The following is a 24,551-nucleotide window of genomic DNA, read 5'->3' as shown; positions in this document are numbered from 1 at the left end:
TCTGTCTCAAAATTTTTATATAATTGGCATTAGACGACATATTAATACAACATTAACAGAACATTGCTTAAATTTTAATTCATGCTATTTTTAATATGAATTTAGATTTAATCAAAGTTTATTTAGTCTAATCAATATTTTCTAATGATTAAGTTAGTTACTACATTTGTATAATTTTTATAATATATTAAATTTTCATGCCTAAAATTTTTTTAACTGAATTTTTTTAATATTTGATTAGTAATAACAATAAATTAATTAAAACAAAAATCTTAGAATTCATTTTACTTTCTATTAAAAATTAGTAGATAAACAAATTAAGAAATAAATAAGCACATAAGCATAAAATCAAACGTTAGTATCAAAGCATTTAGTATTTCTTACCAGAAATTCCCCAAGAGAAGAATTACGACCGTAGTCAAGCATGCATTTGTTTCTGCAGTTGGCATTGCCAGGCAAACATGCTAGTTCAAAACTGTGACCTGAGGCATGCTTATTTTGAGATCCCCTATTAAGGCCATGCAGTGATGTAGGTTTGTGATTAATGCCACATGAATTTAGACTACATGCCGGAGAATTTAATGATGTTTCGCTTTTTGTTTTGTAAAGGGATGATTTAGTTTTGGGCGTAATGCGATATGGCGTATTCACTGCGGCATTTTTACAGACTATTTTGTCTGTTTGAACTCCGATGTCTTTTACATGTACAAAAATTTTTTTTGGTTCGTAATGAAAATTTTTATTAATGTCCAGGTTTTGTTCATTTAAATTATTATTATCCAGATAACATGATTCATGAGAACCAAAAGTATTTCTTAATTTAGATTCGGAAATAACGCCTTGTAATAAGCAGGCAAGAGAAGCTTCAAAAATTGAACTATATATAGGTGAAGATGCAAAATTTTTCTGCAGATGTTCAAATGTTTCTGGGGAAGAAATGGTAGCATAACATCCTAAATTTTCCAAATTTTTTGGGGATTCACGCGAGACATTGGAGGGAACTGTAATTGATCTCTTTCTTGTATTAGGCACTTCATCGGGAATTCTGAAACTATGCAAAGAAACTGTTCTACACCTGATAGATTCTTTATCATTACAAATATGTGATTTATAAGAAAGTTTATTATTATTCCTATCATTAGGTTCATATAGATTATTTTCATGTGGCATTAATTTTTTCTCATAGTTTACACCATTATTTAATTCCTGGAAGCAAGACAGGCAGAATAAGAAGCTGATTTAAAAAAAGAATACTATATATTTAAATCATTCATACAAAAATATATTTAACAACAGCCATCATGCAAAGTAATATTTAAAGATAAAAATAATAAGCAAATGAAAATAATAGTAATAATCCCACAATATCAAATTATTGGTTACCTCAAGATTAGTTTGACTTTCTTTGTCTTCACACACATGGGAAATAATTACATTAGCATTTGTATCACATATAGGCTGTTGTGTTCTGTTGGCTGTAATTTCATCCATTATTGTTGTTACTTGGAAGCGGCCAGTTTTGTTAGCTCCCAACACTTTTGCTTGATGATCTATAGCTGAGTCATTAGACTGTAAAGCTGCATCGGGAAGAGATGTCTGAGTAGGTTTCAAAAGTCCAGAAGATCTTAATGGATCGTCATTAACTGGAGTAACTTTGAATCTGGACGAAGTTATTGGCGTAACCGGCGTTTGAATCACAGACGTATTAACTATAAAAATATATAATGTCAAATGGTTAATAAAATCAAATTCATCAGCAAAATTATTCTATTGTAACTGCTTAAAAGAAAGTTAAACAAACATTTAAATTTTAAGTTTGGCAGCACATTGCCATAATTTAAAAGTAATTTTAATGTATAAAAGTAATTACTAAAATTATTTTTAGTAATTAATTTTATACTTTAAAATTTAGTCACTCATAATTTATATTTAACAAAAATAATACTGAATTCAAGGAACATAAAAACTTAAGAGAGAGATTTTATTTTAGAAGCAAAACATTTTAACAAAAAAATTCTAAATAATACTGTATGAATAATGCATCAGTTTTATGCATTTTAGACCTAAAACTTATATATTTGATACATTTTACATTTAATATAATACACGTTAATTGTAACTGAATATGAAAAAAAAAATTGTATAAATAAAAATAAAAAACTTATTTTGATTAAATTTAAAAATAACAATTAAAAAGTTTATTCTTTTGAAATTTATTTAATATTATATTCATTTTTGAAACACTATTTGAACATTATTTGTAATCAATCAGTAATGATGATGAAAATGACACATCTACCAGAAATATTGTTTTCAAACAAGTTTTGTGATGTATAATAAATTTTTCTTCAATGAAATATTATACTTAGTAATTATTTGATTTAGTTTCACTCTACTAAATACTACATAATCTGTCATTCTTGGCAGGAAAATTTACTAGTTATAATAAATTTAAAATTACCTTGTTTTATTTAATTTTATCACATCTAAAATGAAAAGAAACAAAAGAGATTTTATAAATAACTGCATTTTACAGATAGCAAACTAAACTTTTTACACTATTAACCATTTTCTTATTTATTAATTATGTAATTTGTATAATTCTGAAATAATAATTTTAACCTTTGTATTTTTCAGTTTTTTCTTTATATTTTACTCTATTGTAATTTGTGCTTAGTTTGAATTCAAAAGAAACAGCAGAGCATTCATCATCACTTCACTTTTGTAACTTTGCTATACTTCACACTTAATCTAAACTGAAACATTGTCACACATATTTCTATGCATATTAAAGTAAGAAACATTATTTCCATTACTAAATAAAGATGAAATAAACCAATATGCAGCACAATGATGTATGATAGCTAACATTTTCATTTGTGTTAAATTGGCATCTTCAGGCTAACTGACCACTGCAGCTGTTAAAATAATGAGGGATTACCAGGTGAAAACATTAGAAGTCTTACATTTTTGTGCTGAATATTGGTTTATTTCTCCTTTATTATTAAGTATAATCAGTTTTGTGTGATTGACTATTTATGCTACAATCTGATTTTGTGTATCATTGGTTACCTTAAACTAATTTATGAAACTTACATAGACTTAACAAGTTTCAACACCAGTATGCTTGATTACATTTATTTTCTTGAGAATTAAGCTTTTTAATTTTAGTGCAAAAGAATTACAAAACATCATTAAAAATATATAATGCTTGTATGAGTAAATACATTTTTGATCATGTTCAATGATTGCATCAGGTTGTAATCTAATGATTGTCACTAACAGGTGGTCATGTCATTCAAACTTACTATAACTAACTTAAATATAGTTCAGATAATCTGAATTGGCTAAACCGAATAAAATTTTAAAAAAGTTATTCTAATTAATTTTGTTAATGACTTATCTAAAATATGATACCTTAATGTAGAAAAACGAAAACAATACAGTCGACCCCCTATAACACTGTTGATAATTCCGTTTTTTATGAATTCCATGTTGTACGAGTCACTTTGATTTTACAAATACGTGTGCTGGGCTGTGAACGGCACACATATTTGTAAAATCTAAGTGACTCGTACAACATGGAATTCATATANTTCAACGCGAAGCGACACGCAACGTATAAAAATTTCAACACTAGATAGGTTAATGTATTTTTTCGTACATAATCGGTTATCCTAAAAATAAGTTATCCGAACATCCCCAGTCCCCAATTGATGTGGATAAACGACGCTCTACTGTATATATTTTAGCTAAAACTTGTGAACCGATGTTGACGCTATAAAAAGGCGACAGTTTGACACACAGGATATACGTCACTCTTGTCTAAATTCGACTTGGGAATTTTTTTGTTCAATAATAAATGTGAATTCTTCTTCCTGGAAAAAATAAGATATTCCCTGAAAATAAGACCTATCGCATTTTTCAGAGCAAAAATTAATATAAGACAGTCTTATTTTCGGGGAAACACGGTAGTAAAATAATTTTAATATTAATAATAATAATTTAGTAACAAATTTATTCATAGTAAAATGTACTCGAGGGCCGTAAAAATTATTTGGCGGGCCGTATACGGCCCGCGGGCCGCCAGTTGGACAGCGCTGATATAATATATAATATATATATATTACTACACATCTAAAAATCAAGAGATTTAATTTGAGACCTCACCTGCCAAATTTTATCAATAAAAAGTGTGTGAACTAAGTGACTTTGTTCACTTTTAAATATATAAATACTAAATATCTGTTGCAATATTCTGGAATTTTAAAGACAAAGAGTATTAATGAAGATTATTCTAACTCTAAATTTATGTTTCATAACGGATATTCTAAGCCTTATAATAAACACTAATATAGATTTTTTATAGTAGTAAACTGGAGTTCTTTTACTTCTCTACTCTACTGAATAAAAACAGCAAAGATCTCGACTTTTAACATTATCATTATTTACAAAAATCTTAATACTTTGAAAATCCCATATCCATATCCATAGTTAAGAAACAAACTGTATGAATGCAGTGTATGAAGTGCTCAATATGCAAAGTTGTACTGTACAGAGTTGTCAAGGTAAATCCAGAATTTCTTCATGAGCAATCTTAGAGATGAAACTGTTGATGAAAATATATACATGTGTCAAGTCACTCAAAAAGAAAAAAAAGCACCAAATAGCTGTCAATAACTGGGACCTGCTCAAACATGTCATGAGAATACAACTGAAGAGCAACTATACTGAAATTGCTAAGTGCTAGAAAGTCACTCTCACAAATCATGGCATGGTTTGGCTACAAGATGATGCAAGTTTACAACATAGCCAAGAAGTTCAGGGAGTCTGACAACAAAAAGAATGTGACTCATAAGAGGGTAACTCACAGTAAGCATTCTGATTACAAAAAAGTGTGAAATTTGTAGTCAAATTAGAGAAGATCAAAAAAGATGGTGCATGGAGAATAAGTAATCTTGCAAAAGAAATGGAAATGACAAGGTAAACAATCAGTCTGGCAGTACACAAGGACTTGCAATACCATTCTTTTGTTTTCAGGAATTGCCAGTTATTGACTGAGAACAAGGACAGAAAACTGAAGGCTCAGGCTCTGCTGAATGATATCAAGCATATCAGTGTCAGCTTCCTGAGGTTCTTCTTGGATAAGAAAAACTTCATCCAGGACAGGAAGGTGAATTGCCAAAATAACCAATGGATCTTCCAGAATGCCTCTGACATGTCTATCTACCATCATCCAAACCAAATTTCCTGTCTCGATGATGGTTCTGGGAATTGTGAGCAATGAGGGTGTCAGGGAACCCCAGTTCTTCAGTGAGAGTTTGAGAGTGAATGCTAAGTGCTGCATCAATGTGCTGAAAATGGTTGAAAAGCCCTGGATAGATCAAGTGGCTGCTGGAAGGGAGTACTTGTTCCAACAGGATCCTACCCATCTCACAAGGCAAGGAAGACACAGCCCTAGTTTTACAGCAACATCCCATACCACTCGTCCCCGGACTTGTGGCCTCAGTCCTGCCTTGAGTGAAATTCTCTTATGTAAGGCATGGTGGAGGCAAAAGTAAATGTGATTCATCACAATACCAAATATGCCCTAAAGCAGTGGTTCTCAACCAGGGTCCATAGAAAAAAAATACTGAATTGGAGTTCACAGTAATATTTTAGTGGTCTAGAGGGTAATTCTACTTCAGAACAATTGTTTTACTGAGAATTAAATTTCTACAGTATATATACTTTCACACAAAAACCTTCGTAACTCCAGTGATACTTGCTTCATACATCAGCGAACGTTTTCGACCCCATCCGGGTCTTCATCAGGCTATGTTTATAGCCTGATGAAGACCCTGATACTTGCTTCATACATCAGCGAACGTTTTCGACCCCATCCGGGTCTTCATCAGGCTATGTTTATGAGGAATTCGAATGTGTATGGAACAGAACATTAAAACGAACTTTAAGCGATTCAAAATTTCGAAAAACAAACTATAAATAATAAGTGTGCAAGAAAAATCGTAACGTACAACCACCATCTGGATAAAATATACAGGGAAATCTCATCCATCACCAGGACTAAGATAGCGTACAGTAGGCCTAGATCCGTTTACAACTTGCTTCGCAACGGAAAAGATGCAATTGACTTGAAACACGCACCGGGGGTGTATAACGTCCCCATGTGGGATGACAGATTTAACAACCGTTTGGTTTATGTGGGATCAACCAAACGCTCCCTTCACAAACGGCTTCGGGAGCATAAATACGATATTGACAATAAAAAACACACCACCGCCCTATCAAGGGTTGCCACGGAACCGGGAATCACGGCTGACTTACAAAGGGCCCGTATGATCAGGATCTCTCATCGTACGGATCAACTGAGGGCCATGGAGACTCTTGAAATATATAAAGCAGGTTTACGCGGCACGTGCATTAATTCCAGGGATGCAGTCGGGATATCGGGCGCGTGGAAGTTTTGTTATGAGGGAAACCACCCCCGTAACTGATTTGTTGAGTTTCCTATTTTTGGTTGTGTTCACCGTTTCGCAAATGAGTGGTTGCGCGTGCGCAACGTTCCGTGTTTATTCTTAAGTTTGTTTTTCGAAATTTTGAATCGCTTAAAGTTCGTTTTAATGTTCTGTTCCATACACATTCGAATTCCTCATAAACATAGCCTGATGAAGACCCGGATGGGGTCGAAAACGTTCGCTGATGTATGAAGCAAGTATCACTGGAGTTACGAAGGTTTTTGTGTGAAAGTATATTTTCCTCTGGTGTGTAAGAATAGTTTATTTTCTACAGTATATATATTGTCAATTTCTTTATTACCCATTCCTTGTGTAATAAAGGGTTAAAATATAAATTATTTAAAATACTGAATACATATAAAACATATATATCTCATTGACAAAGGTCAAAGAGAGATTATGAAACCGGGGTTTGTTAGGAGAATCTTATACCATCAGCATCATGTCACTTAACAGTGACATTTCTGAATGTTTTCCTTTCTTTTTTAATTAGTGAAAAATATAAGGTTTTTTTTCCCCTGTGCAATGTCTATGGGGGTTCAACAAAAAATTAAGAGGAAAAGGGGTCCATGGGTAGAACAAAAAAGGTTGAGAACCACTGCCCTAAAGGCTTCCGTCACAGAGGTGATGACGAACACAGACAAGAAGGTCAAATTCACCTGTAGGCATTTCAGGTCATGACTGGAGAAGATCGTGGAAGCTGACAGAGGCTATTCAATACATAAAATATTTTCATTATGTATGTTGTGTACTACTTTTCTGCCAATTTTCATAAGAATACATTGATTTTCATCCTCTATTTTAAATTGTCTTTCATTATATGGTGAATTTTCTGGATTTACCTCAATGACCCCGTATTTGAATAATTTGCAACCAAATTACAAAGGAATCAGATTATTATACTAAAGTTATATCTCAGAGGAAATTAACTATACAGAAAAGTGAGGAAAAAGAATTAAACCAGGGGAGAAAAATCAGGTTTAGTGGAGGAAGTCTCACAAAAGCAGAACTGCAAAAATATTTAATTTTTATAGGGAAGGTCTTCAGAAAATCTTTAAAATAATTATGGATCTTTTGACAAAATTTATAAAAATATTCTGAGCACTAGAACTGTTTTTTCTTTTTTTAACATTATTAGAAAATGTTTATTGAAAAGAAAATTTTGAAGAAATTTATTTTACATCACTGTAAATCCATCAACAAATGATACTTGTCATTCATGATGTATCAAAACAATCAGAAATTAGTCTAAAAGTTTTGTTGTATAGTGTGTGTTGTCTTTGATTCTATAATAATCTTTACAAAATCTTGATCTTTCATTTGTTACTTAACATTTCATACTTATTTAATATCCAGCTAGATGATTCTTAACTTTCACAACAACACTTTATTTCAATTATTTATTAACTGTAACAAACGTTTTCAACCTGTTTTACAGACCATCTTCAGGTTTTTAAAAGCCATGGAACATTGATAACATTTTATAAATAAAAATTTTTTTATAAATTTGTTTTTAAAATTTATAAACTTAATTCTGCCAAATTATTATACAGTGGAACCTTGTTTAACGAGCACCTCTCATAAGGAGCAAAACAAATTGTAAAAAAAATGACTCACTTAACAAGTGTCGAGAAGAGGGGAAATTCCAGATTGTGCACAGGCTACGTCAGTCTGTGTTTAGCACTCGTTCCGCTAGCATCTTAGTGTCGCTTGTGATCACACATTTTTCCAATCTTGTGTTCAGACCAGGGCTGTGGAGTCGGAGTTGTGGAGTTTTGGTGTTTTAGCCGGAGTCGGAGTTGTCAAAAAATCTGCCAACTACAACTCCCTTTTACTTACCAACTTGTTATGTATATGAAATGGAGTCGGAGCTGGATGGTAAGGAAAAGTCGGAGTCGGTAGATTTTTACGCGACTCCACAGCCCTGGTTCAGACATATTAAGTATAAACATCAACAACCATAGCCTGTTATTTAATAAACATGCCAAACAATATGCCAAATTCTTGGGCTATGTAAAGGCTATAATTAAATATTAGAAATTAAATAATTTGACTAGCTGTAGGCAGTTATGCTGCCATCTTGTATTAAATTTAATGACAGATTCCAAATTAAGTTTCAATATTTTTGTTTTCTGCGAATCAAATTTGCATTCCAGGTTCGTTCATTCCGCGCTAGAAGAAAAGATGATGATTCATGCTCCTTAACAATGCATATTGTATAATTTTCTTTGCATAAATGTTATACATAACATACAGTCGACCTCTCTACAACACTGTTGATTATTCTGTTTTATATGAATTCCATTTTGTACGAGTCACTTAGATTTTACAAATACATGAGCCGTTCACAGCCCGGAAGACGTATTTGTAAAATTTAAGTGACTCGTACAACATGGAATTCATATAAAACGGAATAATCAACAGTGTTATAGGGGGGTCGACAGTATTTGAGTATTTTTTTGGCATGGAATGCATTATCATATTTTACATTTATTTATATGGGAAAAATTGTTTTGCTTAACATGTGTTTCACATTATGAATAAGATACTGGAACGAATTATGCTCTTGAAGCAAGGTTCCACTGTAGTTTATTTGTTTTGACCAGTACCAGTAATCTAAAATTTTTTTGTTTCAACTCAACAATATGCTACAAATCTGCAAACCACACCAGGATAACAATAAAATAAGACACTATAACCGATAACCGGTGCGAAAAACAGGTAAGCAATAAATAACGAACATTTTCATAACTCCTTCTGGGTTCTTCCTTGGGTTTTCTTAATTGTAAATAAGCTGGCAAAAATATCCAAGAATATAAAATTTGAATACAATGTTTTTGAAAAATCCAGCTTATTTAGAATTAAGAAAACCCAAGGAAGAACTCAGAAGGGGTTATGAAAATGTTTGTTATTTATTCCTTAACCATATTTCATATCAGTTATTGGTTGTGGAGTGTCTTGTTTTAACAATATGCTATTAGATTTATATAATATATAGGCTATAATTGGAATGGTAACTGTCACAGAATTTAAATATAGTGACAGGAATAAATAATCATTTATAGAAATAAAGTCAAGTAAAAATGTTAACATGAAGTAACACAAATGCCATTCTCAAAATTCCTTTTGATTTGCTAATCCATTACAACTTTCTCTGACACCCACTTCTCAATTGTAAGAATGATGCAGTTGGTTGGCTGAGTCATTAGATAATACAGTCGATCCTCCTATAAGATCATTGATTTTTCCGTTTTATCTGAATTACATGTTGTACGAGTCACTTAGATTTTACAAATAAGTGTGCCGGGCTGTGAACGGCTCACATATTTGTAAAATCTAAGTGACTCGTACAACATGTAATTCAGATAAAACGGAAAAATCAATGATCTTATAGGGGGATCGACTGTATGAGGTTTAGTAGACTAAAAGAAGATTCTTCTTTTGTTTTACTAAGATGCAATATGAACAGTTCTCCTGATTCTAAAATGAGGCTGCCCATGTAATGTCTACTATTTCCGTTCTTAAAATTTGGCTATGCCTAAGGCAAAAAAATAATTCATGCTGTTCAAATCAGACAAAAAGTTGTTTTTTTTTTTGCATAAACATAATTTCAGCAGCCATGAAATTGTTGTCAAATATACATGCGATCATTCCACTGTCTTGTCACTGTCACATACTGTTAAAAAAAAGTGTTAAAACCAGATCTCTGGAAAACACAAAGAGAAAAGACGAAAACTATTTACTGAATGTACTGATTGAATATTGGCTTGGTATTCCTTAGCATGGAGGTTTAATTGATATATACCAATCACTTTATTTTTCTGAAATTAGTTTTTTAATTTTCTAGACAAATTCTAACATTTTTATGAGATTAAAAAACCACATAAATTGCTTGAAGTGAAAATTTTATGAGTATCCAAATAAATGTTAGAAAATATTAATTGAATGTGTGAATTATATTACAAATTCATATATAATTGTGAAATTAGCATTATTTGTTAATGGATAAAATGTGAATTACAGCAAGAAATCAAAATGTTTTTAAAAGGTTTTAAGTTCATAAAAGCAACAAAATTTAATTATATAAGCCAAATTTCAACAGATTTCTTTGAGTATAATTTTGTTATTTATTTATCATCATCATTATTAAACTAATTCTGTACCTCAAAGCCTGTTACCAATGTGAAAAAAACGAAAAAACAGATTTCCACAAACATTTTCAAACCCTTAATGGTTCTTCTTCAGGTGGCGACGAATTTCTGTTAGAATACCAATAGATAAGAACATTATTCGAAATTCAAACACACTACCCAATGACATCTCATTTAGGCATGCGCACTATAGATGGTAGCAACTGACGAGAATTTTTACAGTTCTTTGTTCACTAGCACTTGCCATGCTATGGACAGATTTAATTCCTCTTTGTGGTTGATACAAGTGCTGCTGAGGCTGGATTTGTAGATATAAATGGCCTCCAACCACTTTAGATGTTCCATGTATGGTGTGGTGAGGATGATTCTCGCCAGGTTAAAATTCGGCTCTATGTCAGGATCACTGCCATAAATGGCCAGAGCAGTGGTGGTCCTGGCGCAATGTATGTCTGCGATGTGCTCTTTCATTCTAACCCCAAGGAGTGCTTCGTACAGCCAATGTAAATGAGTTCTCTATCGCATCTGTGATCTTTAACTGGGATGCAGTAAACTCCGGGAAGTCTGTCCCAGTTAGGAATGTCCTTTCTCTTACATAGGATGTCAAATACAGTTGGACATCATCTATACACAATGCAAATGTGGTGCTTCTTAGCTATCTCTGTATACAGTGACTTAAGGTATGGTGACTGGGATGCTTTCTTTGTCCTCAGGTCAAACTTCTTCGTGATAGTGGACTAGGAGTGCTTCTTGGGAATGGTGGAACCTGTCGATTAACTTACGAGTGAGCTTGAGGTACCCATGCTCCGAGGCTATGCGATCAGTACGTCTCATTTCGGCATGAAGAGCTTGCTGAGTGGACGAGTGAGTGTGCGCTCTTCTAATTAAGGCTTTATAGGCTGCAATTTTATATTGATGTGGGTCACAAGACCCCACCGGTATGTATATGGATTACGCTCCTGGTTTATGGTATAACTCAGTATGAATTGCTGATCCTTCAATTCTAACGCTAATGTCTAGGAAACAGACCTCTGTAGGGTGCGCTTGATCAATTTCAATGGTCAAACCATATGGATTATCGTTAATGGAGTCAACAAAGTCTAAGATGACTATATATATTTGATATATCAGAGCTGTAAAAATTCCCGTCAACTGCTACCATCTATAGTGCACATGCCTAGACGCATGCAGGTAGCATGCATTTGAATTTCTAATAATGTTCTGATCTATTGGCATTCTAACGGAAATTCATTGTCACCTGAAGAAGAATCATTAAGGGTTCGAAAGTGTTTGTGGAAGTCTGTTTTTTCATTCTTTGATGTTAATTTCACACCGGTAACAGGCTTTGAGGTATGTAATTAACTGTATTCCGATGTTGAGTAGTGTGGATTTCATTATTAAACTGTAAATAGGAATGCTTACATCTTATATCAAATGTAATAGTTAGAATTAATCTACATTGTAATTAATAATGGAAACATTCTAAATCAAAATTTATTTTATTAAAGAATATAGTTAAATTACTTGTAAATAAAATTAGTTAAATATATTATAATTATTTATATAATAATTTTAAATTTAAATAATTAGAAACTAAAATTAAAAACAAAAAATTATGTTTTACAGTTAAAATGTCAAAAATCTGTAGAAATACATGATTTATATAATATATAATATGATATTTTTAAGAATTTTCTTTACATATCAAGCATTAGTGATAAAGAAAGAAATAAAGAAACAAATGAGTGCACATCACCATTAAATACAAGCTAATAAATCAATTAATATTACAATAGATGAAAAAGAGTGCATTATTAATAGCAGTAAAATTAGACATTAAAAATGAAAAAAAATAATCAGCATATCACTAATAGTAGTATATAAAAGGCAACTTAATAAAAACCCAAAAAGTTCACATTTTTTTGGAAAATGAATATCCACTGAAAACTTTTTATCAAATATATAATTTGTTTATTTGACACATTAAAATGAACTGAAATAAACTGCACTGGACAACATTTTTGTAGCATTGCTTAGTTTGATTCCTTTTGGTTTGGCTCAGTCTTATATGGAATATTTATTTTATTTATGATCAAAATTAATTTCTTTTTCTCAGTGAAATGATCTGAGCAAAATTATGGTTTATACTATACTAATATGTCGTGCATGTTGTATAAATTAAATACAGTGAAATCTCTATAAAAGATGACTGTGGGACAGAAACTGTGCATTATATAGAGATGCCTGCCCAAGAGAGATTTTATGCAGCATTACTTTTATTTACAAATATATAATACACAGAAAAATCTGCTGATTACTGTGCATAATTAAATATTGTGTTAGCTACATCCAACACACCTTATTGCTGAAAACATATATTTGTTACACAAATTGTCAACTATATATATGGTACAGTTAGATGCATTAAATTTTAGATAGTGAAAATATATGGATATATTCCATTTATTAAATAAGGGGATAAGTATATAAGCATGGAGCAACTCCAAGTTTCAACTTTTTAAAAACCTTTGCCCAAAGTTTAAATCACTTTACAAGCATCATAATCTAACCACCTGCCACTCTAATCCATGTTAAAACAATTTCTTCACAATTGTAAGCCAGTAGCTTACACAGAGGTCATCATATTGCTTCAATGTGTTTGACAGATAAATGCAAATATCTCTACTGATAACTGGCTATATTTAGAAAAATTTCAATCCATTGTAAGAGACAAGAACATGAAAAAACTAAAAAAAAAAAAAATGAAAAGGACCCAATATGGCAGATGTGACAATTGTGGGACTGAGTAAATATCTACAAAACTGTTTTTGATCAACTTCATCAATATATATTTATCCCTCTTTTTATGCAATCTATATTTTTGCAATTTTGAAATAACACAGTTGACAAAAGAAACTAACCCTTTTTACACAATTGATTTTTTACACAGAAAAAAGCAGTTTATTTGAAAATTTTTAAATTTAACTTTTTGTTAAAATTGTGTTGTTAAAAAGTTGTTACTCTTTTTGTTGAAATCAAGAGTTCATTTATCTTTTTTACACACATTATAGTACTACATGTACATCAGAGAATGTTGATTTTAAGTTTCCTATGGTACCTCATGTTCACTATGTTCACTTTGTACTATGTACAAATGATGTTAATGATAAATAATGTTAGAATAAAAGCTCATGTTTCTTTTGTAAATTGCTTTTTTTCCCCCCCATTGAAGTTCTGGATCCTATGAAGCATTTTTCTACAGGATACATGCATTGTACTTTTTTACCTGAGTTTTGTTTTATGCAGCATTCTTTGAAATGTATCCACTGTAGAAAATGAGGGATAGATGTACAGTGGGTGATCGGTTAACGAACAGATCGGATAACGAACAAATCGAATAACGAACACTTTCGCAAAAGATTTCTATGTTCGGACAACGAACACATGATCGGATAACGAACAGCCCACAGAACAAACATAAGAAGAAGCGTAAAATAATGAATACTGATTGGACTTTCCTTGTCTTCGGGCAACAATTTGAAACTATTTGGAGTGTGGGAGACGTCGACATCGACGCTCAAGCCGGTATATACCGATTGGATAGTATTCCTCCGATCTTTGAAACTCTTCCTTGTAATTTCAGCCTTTTACTTTTTTTGACAAAACAATTATTTTATGTATTCGTGAGACTGTCGGGTAGGCAGGCACTCGTTAAGTTTTGTGTCGGTTTTTATTTTCGAAAGGTGAGAGTATAATACTAAAGATTAATGAGTGGGCAGAAGATTTCTGATGTTGCTGGGCAGTGTGGCTTGAACAGGTCTACAGTATGCGGCAGTTCAATCTAATTTGAGAAAAATATTGTATAATCAAGAAGACTCAAGCAGCTAAAGGAGTAACAAAAATCATATCTGAGAAATAAAGAACATCGAAGACCTCATAACGGAATCCAAAAGTTATCTGACAACTGAAGACCGCGAAGAATTCTTGAATGAAGAGCACCAAGAAACTCGGCGAGATATGTTTTCTTCTGAAAAAGTGGATTAATGTCAATATCTGTTATTAAAGATCCTTTGAAAAAGTGGGAGGATGTCAGAACAACGGTCTTAGAATGGCATCCAAACCAGGTTGAGGCTTGGGGATTTCTACAATTGCAATGCTATTAATTACTTACAAAAAATCCTGACGAAGCGAGAAAAGCAATCAACATTAGACAGATTCTTTAACCCTTTCAAACGCAAAAAAAACATGACTAATAAAAATGCAAGACTGTATACGTATGTATTTTTATTATTACATATAAATAAAAATGTAGTAAGAAAGTATATATTTTTTATTTTTAGGGGTCTCCAGAACGAATTAATTAAATTCCCATTAAAACCTATGGTAAATCGATATCGGTTAACGAACAATTCGGATAGCGAACAAAGTCTTGGAACGGATTACGTTCGTTAACCAATCACCCACTGTATATGTTAGTGTATCAAAAAACATTTTTACTAATTATGGTTGTAAGATGCTAACATGAACAGAAACACTAATTCAACTCATACAATGGCAAGTTAGCCAACATAGAAATTTTACTATGTCATAATAAAAACGTGCAGTCATACTGATTTTAAAAACACAACAGGAAATACAGTATTGAGTTTTTAGAATCAATATTACTGCAATCACAGAAACTCCAAATAAGAAAGCTGATTTGATGAGAATTCAATTTGTTAAGAGAGATTGCAGCATCAACTGAAGTGCATTTCATGTATCTGTGTTTATAGCGAAAGAAGATATTTTTTTTATACCAGACCACAAAAATTATTCATTATGGAGGGATGTCTTCCTTAGAGCAGTATTTTTTCAACCTTTTTCTCATCACAGACTGGTAAAATTATGGATAATTCTATGTGGACCAGTATTTATATGTGATTATGAATTATGCTTATTTATTAGGCTTATATATGCTTATCTAGAGTTACTGTATGTAACAAAGTACATACATATTCTAGATTATTATTTAAATGTCATCCATAATTAACTACACCACTATCAGTATGGTCAAATATTTTTCTGTGGACTGGTGAAATTTTTTCATGGATTGCAGGTTGAAAAACACTGCTTTAGAGAACTGTCCATTAAGAGAGGTTTCAAAATACACAAAATAAAGGCAATAATGAATGAATTTAACATTACTCTATCTATTTTATATAGTAATAGTTTGGATTTTATTGTATGTATATAAAATGTTCTGACTGAAAAGTTTTATTGTTTTTTAGTTGATGCTTTATTAATATATATAGACACAGCAGGCACCGCTTATTGTAATCACTTTGCACTTTGAGACTAGTTTATACTGATGATAATAATTCAGCAATAATACTACACAGTGAATGTAATTTGACCACAATTAGTGGAAATTCTAGTTTTACTAAATCATAATTTAAAAACATGTTAAAAGAATTAAAGATGTTTAAGAATAAATTTAATGATTAACTGAAAAGCTTATTAATTAAAATAATAATTACTCAAGTAGTTCATGTAGCATTATGTGCCAGTTATTTTTTGGCATTATTTCATTAATAAAATGCTCATAGTTGTAAGATTTCCAAAACTCAACACATCTGTGAGTATCTTGTAAACACCACAAGATACTCACAGAGCCTTTCACATTTGCAGAGGCTTTGGACTATCTTCATATTGATTTTCTTCAATTTCATCAGATAATTTGCTAGTGCTTATAATAAGCAACACCTACTGTATTAATAAATCATAACCACATATACATATATATTATCAAGTGGCAATCAAAACCTCTTATCTCCCATAATGGATCAAAACCACATTTTTTTCACTAATGATGCTGTAAAGTCAATTTCTACGTACTACCAAAACATTGAGGCCCTCTCTCTGATAATATCAAAAACTCACAACTTTGTACTCAAAATTTTGCTCCTAGAAATCATGTTTTTTAGCTCTCCTGTAAAATTTTAGGAAATGCAGATATGAGATTTTGATCGCAAAGTGACAATGTAGTTATAATTTTTATATGCTGTATTATCTTTCTAGGGTCCAATAACTTTCTTAAGTTGAAGTGCTGTCCTTTGTAATCCATTTGTACAATCTACAATGATCAATGACTTTTCTAATTATTGAATGCATAAAACTGATGATATTATCATTGAACAATTATTATTTACCAAGTTTTTGTTAAGCTAAAATATTTTCAATTGAAATGTTATGATGATTTTATAATTCATCACATTTATATATATACATATATCTAATTATGTACTTGGTGCTTACCATTAACGGAATCTGATATTTCTGAAAGCACAGAAGAAGCAATGCAACTGCTAGGAAGAACAGCAAGAGTTTGCAAATCAGCAGTAGAGATGGCATTAATTGATTCCATATTCTGTAAAACATTGTTTACAGCAGGAACTTGAGATGTTTCAGTTCCTGGGGGAGAAATGTTACAACTTGGCAAAGAATCTTGGTTAAGTTGTAATGACAAGTCAGGAGCTGATGCTGATAATATATTTTGCTGAATAGTGAAGCAAGCATGCGGGGATATTGCAGGAAAGAAACCAACACCAGTGTCATGAAGGGGAATATCAGTTGGTGAAGGGTGACAAGATGGATGAGGTGTTGTTGGCAAAGAATTATTAGCAAATGGTTCTGTAAGGTGCAAATGAGAAGGAATCTGGGGTTGTGGATGAGCTGATGTGGTAAAAGTCTGAGCAGGAACTGAATGAGAAAAAATTGCTTGCAGACCTTGTTCTATATTAGTTTTAAGATCCACTGTTGTCCCTGTACTATGAAGCTTCTGTAACTCTAATTTCAAATCTTCTAGATTTGTAGCAACAGGTTTTTTTTCTGGAGGTAAACTACACTTTGATGTTGCTGGCAAAGACTGACTGGCTGTAGTATCAACTGTGGACAATTTCATCTGCTGATGAAGCAAAGAAGTTTCGGTCTGAATAGAATTTTGTCCTAATATCACATCACCACTTGTCTGAGTTGTACAAGATGGAGGACAGGACTGAAAAATAAATAATAATAATATAAACATAAATCAATTCAACAATAAAATTCTTAATTACAATGTCTTTATTATATAATTAAATTATACTAAATAAATAATTTGTCTATTATAAAATAATTATTATATAAAATGTTATTTGACATATGGTAATGTGAAGAATGCACTATAACAGCCATATATATCTTAATTTGAAACTATTCATGTGTTAACTTAATATAATAAAACATTACTCTTCAACAGATATTATATTTATGCTGGTTCAACAGTTATAGATATAATTAGATAAATGATAGTTATAAATTTACTTATCATTTATTAATATCATTTGTATATTATAAATTTAATTCATAGTTATAAATGTGAATGGAAGTAACAAAAAAGAAAAATGAAACTGTTGTTATGAACAGAAGGTTTAGGTGGTAAGAGTTGGAATGTTGAGTTACTAAGACAATTTGATAGCCACTTTAAGGGGTAGGAAATGTATTTGGTTATTGAATTTATATCATCATTTATTATCTAAGCAACTAATAAAAATAGTGATTTGTCTGCTTTGTAATTATAAAATAAGGGTAATTTTTCAAACCTTTTTACTTTCTTCAATAAATGAATTATTAAAAATTACACCTAATCCACAATGCTATTAAGATCATAACTGTAAGAATACCAAATATCTTCCCACATTTTAAAGTGGCCAACAAATTGCCTTTGTAACATGACCTTTGAATTTTTATCACAAATGCTCATCATAATCATTTAAGTTTATTTTTCATTACCACTGTACTATGGTTCTTGTTGAATAAATGAAATTCACTCAGGAAAACTCAGGAAACTCATGAAAAGTTTATGGTTTCTTGGTATCATAAGCTTAATTCCAACAATAACACAGAAGTTTAATAGTGTTAATATGTATGACAGTAAGTGGTGATTGACAACTTAACCAGATTATAAAGAGTACTGTTTAGCGTTTTACAACCTGCCTCTCTCCCCCATTTCTATTTTCAGTATCTTTAAACAATGCCTAGGTCAAAATTTATCTGAAAGAGTATTTAACTGATTCTTTGTTTTCATTTATAATATTTTGTATGTAATTAATTGTTTTAGAATATTGAAGGCAAAACGTTGTTTTCATAAGGTTGGTTATGGATTTCAGCATCTGCAATTTAGAGATAAATAGAACAGATGTCTCATTTGAAGGATCAGGGATTCTAAATATGTCCATTGATTATAGATGTCTTCTATTCAGGAGTGTCCATTAATGGAGGTTTTACTGTAGTTAAATTAGGGCACGTTCGTAAAGTCGAACGAGTTAAACGAGAATGACGTCATCGTTATTCTTATTTCGTTAGACTTTTCGAACGATTCGTTTAGAACTAAATGGCTGTTTCTAAAATCGAAGATACAAATGTTGCTAGTACAGCCTTATCCGAAATATTTTTCTTAGATTACTTCGGGTGGACAGTTACTTCAATCATTTCATCTTTTCATTCACAATTTAAACACTCGAGTAGATTTAGAAACATCGATATCGTTGGGCGGCATTTTCTTAACGAAGTAAACTAACTCTTTCCTTCGTGAACTTCGTTAGAGTTTCGTTCGAAACATCATCACCGCAGAGCATGCGCACTGAGCGAGACTTCCACTATTCGAACGATTCGTTACTAACGCGTTTAACTCGTTTGACTTTACGAACGTACCCTTAGTTTCCAAAATGGAAATATTTTCCATCAATAGTACATAAGCCAACAAAGAGGAAATAATCAGATAATTAAAGAATTTGTGTAAGATATAAGATAGTTAAAACAATAACATGTAGATTAGCCTTTATTTGTGTTTTGTAGGTTATTCTTACCAGGCTTAAATAGATTAGAAAAGGAAAAAATGAAATAGGTAGCACAGAATATTTCAAATGAATTATGAACAAGATAATTAATCAAATAAAAATGTTGTGTAAAGAATAATTATTTATAAATATTACTTATTGATTAACAATAATTTAAATTTGTTAAGACATAAGAAAATAAAAAAATTTTAATTGATAACAAAAAAGAAAAGAGTATAGTAGACTACAAGAATTTGTAAATCTTAAAAAAAATATATATAAGAGAAAAAAAATTAATTAATTATTCATGTGAAGAAGATAAGAATTCAATAAATGATGTGTCACAAGTGTAGATATGTTAAAAGTTTATGTATAGTATAAGTTATTGTAATTAAGTACATTTGTGAAGAAAAACTTGAGTAATGTCATGTGTTAAGATTGATAATTGTGTATTTTATGGATTTTACAAACATAAAATCCATAAAATACTAGATACTTGGATTAATTTGGAACACAGGCATATAATGTAATAGTTTTTGGGTAGCTGTTGACAGCTAGATAGTAATTACTTAAGATTTTAATTCTATATATAAGCATTTTAGACATGGTTGTTATTTTAGTATGAGTTTTTTAAAATCTGTTATTAATATAAAAATTTTGACCACTATTATTTAACTGAAGAGAGCAGTATGAAATAGCTGAAGTGCATTTCATGATAAAATATGGTAAAAAATGTGAAGGTTTTGTTGTTGGTGTTATAATTATTTGTAAATCTTTTATTATTGTACTAAGTCTCAACAAATAATAAATCCCCTAAATAAATAACAGGTAAACAGTAATGACAACAAGAATTAATTTTATGATTTTTGTATTCACTTTCATATATATTTATCAATACTACATTTACATAAAAATAATTATAAAACAAAAATATATTCCGTAATTATCAAAAGAGACATTCAATATAAATTAAGAAGCCAAGTAACTGTTTAATAACTGTAAGATAAATGTTTCTGAGTTTGTACACTTCTGTTTCTTTTTACGACAAATCTGAAGATGAACATGTGAAAACTCCAAAAACATTTATCTTACAGTTATTAAACAGTTTTAGCTTTTTAATTTGTGCTGAATGTCTATCAGAACTCCAAATTTAAGTGTGGAGCTGTCTTCCCAGTTATATCATTTTATAATTTGTTTATTTGATAAAATTAAAGAAATAACTTACCAAATTTGATGTTGATCGAGACAAAGTTGCATTTTGTTGCGATAAATCAGTTTGTTGTACACCCGAAGAAGTTAATTGAGCTAACTTCTGTTGCAAACTGCTTAAATCTGGAACATGATGTCTGTTGGGTAATGGATGTTGAGTACTATTATTGCTTCCACTTCCACTGCTACTACTAATTAATGAAACCATATATTTTAGAATGTCCAATTTATATTATTACATCAAACAATTCTTACCTTAAGTCTTGATTTAAAATATGTTTGTAGTTGTCGTGTAAGAAATTGGTCTCTGCTTTATTTTCAGGTCTTGTTAAATCTGTAGACTGAGAAGCAGATGGAATTGGTGGAGTCCCAGGAATACTATGACATTCGTCCATCTGGTGTCCACTGGATTTTGTAGGTTTATGATGATTGACCTATAAAAGATCTCTCTTATTAAAAATGTTTCATAACAAACATGCATTTTTGTATTCTACCTCCTTTAATAAAAAGACTTGTACCTATTTTAAATGATACTATTAACCATTTACCTGAAATTTTACAAATAATCAATTACATTAAGATTTAAAATGTTGTTTTTCTCACATGTGAAGATGTAGTTGCAACTGTTGTCACAACACTTGACTGAGAACTCTGAGTATAAGTTGTTGTTGACTGGGTAGAAGTTTCAATAGTATTCACATGAAAGCGTGATCCAGTAGGTACAGCCTGAAAAATAATTGAGATAAATAAGTTTATGACCACCATGCAATCATTTTTACTAAATAATTCTTTTAAAAAATACAACTGTTATTATTTTACTTATTCAAATTTATGGAATTATATTTGGAGAAATTGTATATTAAAAATTCAAAGTCAATCGTACATAATAAAAAAAAAATTGAAGAATTTGAAGTTTTTAAGTAATCAAATTCTTTACAATCTATGATTATTTGTTTTCTGGAAATTTTAAAAAGAACTATGACAGAATTTTATAATTTATAGTCATACTGAAAAATGTTGACTAATTGCCTTAAAAATGTTTCCAAAATGATTTCTAAGCCAGCAAAAACTTTTTGTTATAAGAGAAGAATATCTAAGTAATCAAACTAAAAGATTTCTGTTCCATGTATGAAAATAACTTCATAAGGAAAGATGCAAGCATATAGTGCTGCAGCAAAAATCAATAAGATGACATCAATTTTCACTCTAAAACTAAATTCTGTGACACTTTTTCTCCAGCAGAAAGAGTTCATTAATTAAGCTTAATCTGTATACTATGGAACCACAAATACGTCACACTAACCTTGTATAGCTTTGCAGATAGTATTTAGAACGTAATACTGTTTTTTACCCATTTCTAGGGTCTTCTTTAGGTGTTCTATAAATTTTTCTGGTGCAATACGAGTTTGACTCCGATTTTTAAACATTCCAGTCTCCAATGCTTCTCTATGGAACCATATTTCTAACACAACTAAGAACAGTTTGTTTTAGTTGTGTGCTTAAATTACAACTATTATTATATTACAGCTATTAATCACCAGAAAAAGTGTGCGGTCATTATATAATATACACTTCTTTTTCAAATAACAGAATGTCATCCTTATTCTTATGACAAGAAAAGGAAAATTTAAATAAACTGCCTTGAAATAAACTCAATAGCAACTACAGGAATTGCAAGCATGAAAATTAACTTCCTGTATCTGTAGTCATATCATATAATTGTAGTAATGGCAGCAGTTTCTATTTCTTTCTGGCATTCCATATGTGTACATCATCTCTAATATTATCATAAAACAAGTTTTTCAATTTCATACAAAAATTGTTACTATGTATACAACATAATTCAGCTTGATAATTATCATATTGATTTTTGAAAAAATTTTCATAAATAATACATTTTAATATCCAACACAAATTATTTGCTAAACTAAAATTTCTAAGCAAGTTTGTCTCTTCATTGAATTTAAACTTGAAGCCAGCAAAGGAATGCCAATATTTGAAAATAGTTTAATTATAGCAATGTTTAAATTAATTTAAATAAAAGAATAAATACAACCTAAAGGACAAACTTAATAAAATAAAAAATGTAACCAACACAATTTTGTACATTCATATGAAATATTTTTGCTACACTCTCAACTGCTTGAGATAAGACTATAAAGCATAAATATGATTTACGCACTAAGAAATTACAATGGTATTACTGGCCTTTGCTATGGAAGATGATAATACAATAGAATCCAAAATCATAAGACTAGTTGGACAGAGATAATAGGCAAAATTTGCTGAAATGCTTGAAATATACAAGGTCACGTATAGTTAACTCATAACAGGAGGTATACAACATCAACTTCCAGCATGTGGAAGTTTTGTTAAAAGATATATGTCCTGCTTAATATAATCTTATTGTAGGTCTTGCAATGATGGTATTGAACATTTGTTTTGTGCAAAAGATGATTTTAATGCTAATATTTATCTACATCATTTTATCAATATAGACACATTGTAGTGTATGTATTTTTTTAAATTTTTATTAAGTTTGAACATTATGTTGTGCATATTCTTTAATTTAAATTAATTCAAATTCCTCTGTATTCAAATATTTTCAAAAACTGGTGTTCCTTTGTTAGAATTAAGTTTAAACCCAATTGACAAACTAGCTTGAAAACATTACTTTAACACATAGTTTGCACTGAATATTAAAAAGGTTGGATTATTTATAATATACACTCATCTAGTTTGCAATTTTTTTCTTAAAAAGAACTTTTAACAAGAGAATTTTATGCTTAGAATGCCATAATTTCTGATATTGAGTCAAAATGTTCCTGTAAAAAGTAGAAAAAAAGAGGAAGAGGTGATGGAAGAAAAAATTGGATAATAAAGAGAAGTTAGAGGGAAGGGAGGAAAAATACAAGTAAGTGAAGAAAAAAGTTTTATCAGACAAAACAAATATCTCAAAAACAAGTCTCAAAATTTATGTAAAATTTACATAAAACTTCTCCAGAACAATATTCCAGAAATTTGAAAAAAAATTTTTTTTTTTTGAAATGCTTCTGTGCCAATATTTATTATTATTATTATTATTATTATTATAAATTATAAAATTTTCCTTTACTTTAATTAGATGCAAGAAGTTCTTAAAAACAAAATCTAATGCTAAAAATAAAGTTTATTAAAACAAATTACAAATGTTTAAATGAATAATAAGCAAACTAATATTAAAGTAAATAATTAAATAAATGAAATGTTATATATTTTTATGATAAACAGATCAGCACATGAATTATCAAAATATATATCATTCCATTTAGATAATCTAGCTAATAAAAATAAAATTATAGCATAAAAAATATTTTAAAACAAAGAAGAAAAATTTATTTGGAAACCAATATAATTTCAAAATATATTACGAATAAATTTTATAGAAAGTGTTTTATAAATTATCGGAGCATCAAACCATTAAAATATTTTTAAATATGCATTAAAATCTTACATATTTAAAATTAAAATACAGTAAAACCTTGTTTTGTGGCCACCTATTAAGTTACCCAAAAAAAAAAAGCTGCATAGGTTTTAATATAAATGAAACTCCATATTGGTAGCCAAGATAGGAGTGAACACACCTATCTTGTGCCATTTATCCCTGTTTATATGGTCAACAGAATACAAAAAGTCCATGTTCTTAAATATAATATACAGTTTAAAGCATTTAAAATGAAATTGAGCTTTATTGCAAAGACCTCTCCAACTGATTACATTAAATAAAATAAATCTTTATTTAACTGGACAAATTAAATTTATCTCCAGAGTTTAGTACAGAG

General features: G+C 30.4%; 1 protein-coding gene across 2 annotated transcripts; it reads right to left on the bottom strand.

The window, feature by feature from the left end:
* Positions 1-345: 345 nt before the first annotated feature.
* LOC111623442 lies at positions 346-21,582 on the bottom strand. 2 transcript variants are annotated; one of them, XM_023366016.1, is made up of 6 exons: positions 21,334-21,582; positions 20,986-21,164; positions 20,747-20,921; positions 17,432-17,699; positions 1,384-1,709; positions 346-1,206 (listed from the first exon to the last, which is right to left on the bottom strand). In XM_023366016.1, exons 1-6 carry the CDS (start codon positions 21,493-21,495, stop codon positions 349-351), a joined length of 1,968 nt encoding a protein of 655 aa, XP_023221784.1. In that variant the 5' UTR covers positions 21,496-21,582; the 3' UTR covers positions 346-348. The 2 variants fall into 2 exon arrangements, with proteins under 2 accessions (XP_023221784.1, XP_023221783.1); XM_023366015.1 differs by having other exon boundaries at positions 16,961-17,699; positions 21,334-21,581.
* Between the last annotated feature and the right edge of the window lie 2,969 nt (positions 21,583-24,551).

Source organism: Centruroides sculpturatus, unplaced genomic scaffold (assembly GCF_000671375.1).
Source record: "Centruroides sculpturatus isolate CEXI.00-Female unplaced genomic scaffold, Cexi_2.0 scaffold315, whole genome shotgun sequence".
Taxonomy (NCBI): domain Eukaryota; kingdom Metazoa; phylum Arthropoda; class Arachnida; order Scorpiones; family Buthidae; genus Centruroides; species Centruroides sculpturatus.
Note: the sequence above shows the minus strand (reverse complement) of the source record. Positions and strands in the feature narration are given on the sequence as shown.